Source organism: Phoxinus phoxinus, assembly GCF_949152265.1.
Source record: "Phoxinus phoxinus genome assembly, chromosome: 24".
Lineage (NCBI taxonomy): Eukaryota > Metazoa > Chordata > Actinopteri > Cypriniformes > Leuciscidae > Phoxinus > Phoxinus phoxinus.
In genome coordinates, this window is record NC_136899.1 from 6,726,417 (window position 1) to 6,733,342 (window position 6,926).

Below are 6,926 nucleotides of genomic sequence, written 5' to 3' on the forward strand. Positions count from 1 at the left end.
GCCAGTAACACAGTTTAATAATAAAAAACAGCTTTATTTAAAAAGGCAATAGATCTGTCACAGATGGTCTTTAGTGCAAAAACCTTCATTAAATGGTCCATTTCATCCAAACTACATTCAGTCTTTGTACAGAATGAACACATTAGTCTTTAATGGTGGTTGTGAATGTTTACATCTCAGGCAACAGTAACAGTCTTTAAATCCACAATTCACTTTCAGAAATCCTCATCCAGAACACAGTGTTCAAAAACATCATTTCATATTTACCGTACTTGATCTGTAAATATGATCAATAATGCTTTCACCAAATAACACACAAAGGGAATACGCTCTTCAGATTCGATAAAAAAAGCAGATAATCCGGAGACATAATTTGAAAAGCATAATTTGTTCTTTACAACAAATAATTCTATAGGTAAACCATATAACATTCATAATAAAAATAAATTACAAAAACTTCTAAAAAAAAAATTATACAACTAAATTGATTTATACCTCAGCAGTAAGGAAATGTAACTTCAAGTTAAACAAATTCATTTTAAATAATCACTGTTCTTTGGCTTGTTTTAACATAGGCACAATTAGTGAAAGTCCCAGAGTCTAAATGTGGAAATGACTGCTGAGGTGTCATACTGAACCGATGGTCCAAAGGAGAACAGTCAGAAATCCCAGATTTCCACAGAGATAAACAGCCAGAACTATGTTTTTAAAACAAGATTCCTAGAAAAAGAAACAAAAAACGCAATGGGTATAACATTAATGTAATGCGCATGTTTGTCAAGAGGAAATAAATACAAACTCAACTCACCATGCTAGAAGTCTCATTCTCATCAGGAACAAACATAATCTCCTCTTTGTCATCAGAATTAATATGTTCTGTGTAGATTTTGACGTTTTTAAAATATTTACCTGAAAAGCACACATACGCAAAAACTGAAGCTGATTAGCATTCAACCCAATATGTCAATTACTAATGCAGTGTAATAAAAAACTTTTACAATTTAATGGATTCATACGGCAAAATTGATTTCCAGAAGCACTGCTCATAAACAGTAAATTGAGGAATCCAGGTACAAAACCCACATGGTTGGAGGCGGTTCACTGACCTATTGGTAAAACCCCCCTTCGATGGACTTCCAGAACCAAATCTGCCAGCACAAACCAGACCACAATGAACGCCAGGACCCCTGTGGACCATGGAGCCGGCAGGAGCAGAGCTTGCTGATGGATCCCGAGGAAGATGGTGACAACTAAATCAGGAAACACACACAGCTCGCTTAACACATACTGCTAGTATTTCAGGGACATAATACTAATATTATGCATCATAACATGACTAGCCTCCATAAATCTACAATACAACATATTATACACTATATAACATAGTTCAATTATGTTATGATATGATAATCAAATCTAGACAATTTTATTCCGACAAAACTGTTTACTGCGCAATTTTACTGAGCTTACAAAGCCGCTTTCTGCTGTCAATATTGTTGTTACTATAGATCTTAGCCACATAATTACCCATCCGAGGCTATTTGACAGCATTGTGTCTTACCAGCTATGATTTGAACTATTGTTCCTGTTCCAAAATGCATCCAGTTGAAGATGTATCTCCTGAGAGCAGGTTTTACAGAAAAAAAACATTACAAACATGACCATTTCATTTCACAATTAATATTAAAACTGTAAATCACAAGCGATCTACAGTACACTATAAAACAGACAATAAAGTAAATTGTCTAAAAAAAAAAAAAACCCCTAACAGACAATTTAGCAGCCACGTTTACTGGAATTGCATACTATTTATGCATACTGTGTATAACATTTTATAAAATATTATAGTCCCTGACAGACAATTCAGAAGCTGGGTATATTGTTCAGGATGGTATATTGTACTATGCCATTAAAATAAAATGGGGTTAGTAAGATTTTTTTTAATTGTTTTCTTTTGCTCACCAAGGCTCATTTGAGCAGACGTTCATTTGAAATATAATTATTTTGTAACATTATAAATGTCTTTACTCTCACTTTTGATTTAAAAATGTCCTTAATGTGCTGAATAAAATTACTGATTAAACCTCTTACTAACCCCAAGCTTTGGAATGGTAGAGTATACTGTGTGTTTAACAGGATTCTGAAATGTAATAAACCCTTACGAAAACAGTGTATGTTCAGAATGCTATACTACCTTAATTATCATATTTACTTGCACAACATATATACTGTGTATGAATAAAAAACACCAGATGACACACAACATTTGCCAGTATATGTGCAGCACACAATCAGACCAGATTGTGAGAGCCTCTTTATCAATGTACATTTACTTTTTTTTTTTTGCCAAATCTACTTTAAAAAAAATACTATGCAGTGCACAGTACAAACTGCAGTATATGCTAATAGTTCATAGTAAACATTTCTGTTCTAGCTGTATTATGCAGTGCTCCTGTTTCCAGGATTTACCTGGAGGCGTCTGGCGCTGGTCTGAAAAGCGCCATGACAGGTTGGATGACAGCGAGTGCCATGATGACACAGCCCAAATAGGGGTGTATGCCTGCCCTCTGTGGACAATATTTTATAGATTAGAACGGACTGTATCCATGAAGCTAATGTTGTCAACAAACTTCATGAAGAAATTAGTATTGACAGGGAACAGCTTTGTACAAGTCTGATGGGTATTATTTTGTGTGGGGGCAGGTTTGACACTGGAACAGGGCGCCCTCAGCTGGTCATACACAGGAAATGACAGAAGCTGTGACAGATACTTGGCAAGAGGGATGTCACAGATGCCCCTGGTGAGTCACAAATGTGTCCCTCATGCCCAGCCTTACGAATGGATACACGTGTCAGCTTGAGGCTCAAATAAGCCAGCACTTGCAGAATTAATAAGACACTCGATCAACATGGTACTTGATTAATCCCTGAAGAAAAGTGGGTATGTTTTTCATAAACGAGCCAAAAAGATGGGTCACAGCTGATGAGCACGGGACATTTATTGGCTCTTTTTTATTCTGAGCAGACAGCATGTGGGTCTGACACATTGACAGCGCTGTTGAACAGTCAGAGGTGTGTGATAAAGGGGGCGAAAATATGACACACTGTTAAATCTTGAGTCTTACTCATAGGCAGACGTTTGTCTCTGTGTGTGTGTTACCTTGCTCCAGCCTCCTCTGTACATAAAAGGCAAAACAAAGCCGACCAAGGTGAGCAGAACTGTGAGGGTCATCAGCATTCGGTGTAACTGTGGAAACAGAAAGCCTTGAAGATGATTTACATTTGAAAATGTTCTGAAATCCACATTTTAGCAAACAAGCTCCTACCTGAAACCAGACCTTCTGCCCCAAAATATTCCCTTCAGGCCAATCGGGTTTGAAGTATCGTGCCATGATGACACCAGCACTGACTGTCGACATCCAGGCGATCAGCATGAAAGCCCCTACATATACAAACAGATACTGAGTTTTAAAATGGTCAACAGAAACCAGATGTTATCTTTAAAACTTTACGATTTTTGTAAATGTTGCCACAAGGATGTTACTACACAATTACTTAGGTATTTTGGGTGTTTGCTAGGTTGATGTTTACTTCCCCACAGTGTTATTTTAGCATTATTCTCTACTACAGTACTTAATAATGTTTTGTATTACCTTTTATTTTTTGCATTTATTTTAAATAGAAATCTTTTGTAACATGTCCCCAAAACAGATCATTTTAGTGTTTATCTAAAATGATAGAACTTAATACTATTTTTTTATTGGTTTTTAGTTTTATATTTATATATTTTTTAGTAATTTAGTTGTGCTTTTGTCACTTTTATAAGTTTTTTTATATTACATAGCTTTAATTTATTTTATTTTCATTTCAGTTTTAGTCATTTTAGAACTTTTTATTATTATTTCCATTAGTTGCCAAGAATTTTCTATCAGGCGGAGATAGAATTTTCATTTATCGGAATTTATTTTTAAGTTAAATATTTTCTTCTATTTATGTTTTATTTAATTTCAGCTTTATTTCAATTAACAATTCTTATAACGATTCAAACAAACAATCTGCCCAGTTTTGTTATTTAACATCACCATGATATTTGATGAGCAAGGGCGATCGAGAACCAGTTAGATCCTCAGGAGGTCCCGTTACGACTTTCTGATAGGTCGAAATCAGAGGTTGGCGGTCATGTCGATGAGTTAGCCCTGGAGAGAGAGAAAACAGAGTCTTTGACACTTTCAGCCACAGAAAATAATAATAATGAAAAAAAAACAATGTCTTACCATTTTCAGCTCGACCATGTGCCATGAAGAGGTAGTACATCTGGTCCAGGATGAATCGATTCCCATTGTCAGGTTGGAGATTAATGTCTCTGCGGAAGCTACACTGAATCACTCCGTCTGATAGTCTCCAAGCTGTGTCTTTCAGAATGTTCTAGAAATGAATATGAGCACAAAGACCAGATATTAAATTCATATTAATAATATTGAGGGTTTTGTCTTCAAATAGTTTAGTAATTTTTTTAAGTAATAATTAAAAAAACTAAAATCTAATTCCTGTTATCATTTATTCACCTTCATGTCATATTCAAATCCATTCTTTCCTTCTTCCATGGAACAAAAATGTGCACAAGTAAAAAGCAAGCAGCGCTGTCAAGCTTAAAGTCACCATGAAATCAAAATTGACTATTTATTTATTATAAATGATTTATCCATGCACATCATTATTTTTATTTGCAGCAATAGCAAACCACAACAATCCAATCAATTCTCGATGGAGAAAATCAAGTCCCACCCTCATTTTTTCATGTTCCAGAAGCTGTTTCGCTAAAATACAACTGCATTACTAACTCAAGCTGCCATTTCCAGCTCAAATTTGATTAATAGAGTTAGCAACAGATAGCCTGGTAATACCAAACTCTGCTACTTCGCTTTGTAGAAGCGAAATGAAATTGAGCGGAAGTACGAAGTCTGACATAGTCAGGCTAAGCAACAGAGGCCACACCTGAATATTTTGAGGTGTGGAAACCGTAATATATGCTGAATAAATGAAACCAAACTCCGCCTCGGCTCAGGCTGTGCATTGTTTTTCTAATAAATCAATGGACCGTCATAGATTATTTCTCACTTAAACCAGGGTGTGCTGTTTTGTTAGACATTTTCACTGTTCAATCAATGCAAGTATACCTCTGAAGAGATTTCTGGGTGAGTCCGTCCAACAAGAAATGCAGCCTTGATGTCAACTCTGTCTGTGTCTTTGATACACAGATAGGCATCATCATTCCCCTGAAATTCACAACACATTTGCTATTATTTATGCTAAGACATGCTAGTCATTCAAAGGCATTATTTTAGGATCAATTATATACTATTACATCACTATTAAATCAATGGTATACTTTTATATGATATTGTTTACAGAAATATTTGTAAATGTAATTTTTGTTAAAGTTTTAGCAATTTTTGTCATTTCTTTTTCTTGAAAAATATGCCTATATATATTTTATTAAAGTTATTTTAGTGCTTAAAGTTAAACAAAAAAGAGAAACAAAATACAATGGAAATGTGTTTAAAATGTTTTTTTTTTTTTAAATCATTATAACCACGATTTCACACTTTCAGACTATTTATCAGAAATCATAGACTGTGTCATACTACAAAAGGTCAAAGTACTACATGTTGTACAATAGGATATAAAATATGAAATTAGAAAGTGTCTGTCTATATTACCATCCATTTGTCCAGTGATAAAGCAAAGGACACATAACCATCTGCAGGTCCACTGAGCTCAAACATCACACCATTGCCCTCTGCCCTAAAGGACAGGAAGTGACACGCTGTGTCATTTTGTGGGTCACAGCCCTGTGGATCTCTCAGACAGGACTTCCTGATTCCACAGCCCTCAGAGGTGAACTGAAGAGGAGAAGAGATTATTATTATTATTATTCATTAGTATTATTTACTTATTCCAACGATTCTGAGCCTGAAATGTTCACTAACTCATGACAGTGTGTAAACTATCACTCCAGTAACTTAAGCAGTGTTTCGACTCACTGAACGTGACAGTGTTGAGAAAGCTGTGGTTTCGGCACCAGTGGAACCTCCAAAGGTAGTTTGCGGTGGAGGAACGACACCCCTTTGGGACACCACTGGACCTGCAATCTTCACCCAATATTCCTTATAGCCTTGGGCAACTGTTAACCTGAAAGAAAAAACAACCCACATTAAAGTCACCATGAAATCCAGATTGACGATTCTTATTTTTTTATGCAATATTGCAGCATCTATAATTTATTATACATTATTTTTTTCAATTCATGTGCCCTCGTAATATTTAATCAAAATAACTTCCCCTCCCTCTTGCAGCGACATTTCATCTCTGATGACGCATTTACTAGCGTGAGGGCGGGACAGCCTGTCACACACACGAGATCGACTAATAGCAAACCACAACCATCCAGTCAATTCCCGATGGACAAAATCAAGTCCCACTCTAATTTTTTTCTTCTTCCGAGAAGCCGTTTCACTTGGATATACATCACAATAGGGAAGAAAAGACTATCGCAACTTCTGTTTCATGCCGACTTTATGTTTCGTAACTAGAAAGTGGATAAAAACAGCATTTGAATACTTACATAAACTGCACACTGGAAGGAGAGTCAGCTGGTGCTACCCAGATCACCTGGACCTCTGTCTTGTGGGAATCGCTGGTATGACTCACAGCAGAGTTCTGTGAATATTGAAAATACCGTAGATACAATAAATTATATTCATTTGAGACAAACAAAGTACCATCATTTTCTTAAGTATTTAATCTTTTTAGTTTAATAAATAACAATATTTTGTTCTCAATAAATGTCACTGACCACTTTATTGTCACACTGAAGAAGCTGAGAAATGTCAGAATTTATTAACTTAAATGATCCGACTATTTCT

The 6,926-nt window shown here is 35.5% G+C and overlaps 1 protein-coding gene across 1 annotated transcript in view; it reads right to left on the minus strand.

The window, feature by feature from the left end:
- frrs1b (ferric-chelate reductase 1b) overlaps positions 1-6,926 on the minus strand; it is a 7,822-nt gene continuing 896 nt past the window's right edge. Inside the window, exons 2-15 of the mRNA XM_079601091.1 lie at positions 6,857-6,924; positions 6,626-6,720; positions 6,045-6,192; positions 5,721-5,903; positions 5,178-5,276; positions 4,275-4,425; positions 4,083-4,196; positions 3,327-3,442; positions 3,161-3,247; positions 2,470-2,567; positions 1,562-1,620; positions 1,107-1,250; positions 809-909; positions 1-720 (exon numbers count right to left, since the gene is read on the minus strand). Coding sequence (XP_079457217.1) covers positions 628-720; positions 809-909; positions 1,107-1,250; positions 1,562-1,620; positions 2,470-2,567; positions 3,161-3,247; positions 3,327-3,442; positions 4,083-4,196; positions 4,275-4,425; positions 5,178-5,276; positions 5,721-5,903; positions 6,045-6,192; positions 6,626-6,627 — 1,395 coding nt within the window. The 5' untranslated portion in view covers positions 6,628-6,720; positions 6,857-6,924 and the 3' untranslated portion in view covers positions 1-627. The remainder of the gene's footprint in view (positions 721-808; positions 910-1,106; positions 1,251-1,561; positions 1,621-2,469; positions 2,568-3,160; positions 3,248-3,326; positions 3,443-4,082; positions 4,197-4,274; positions 4,426-5,177; positions 5,277-5,720; positions 5,904-6,044; positions 6,193-6,625; positions 6,721-6,856; positions 6,925-6,926) is intronic.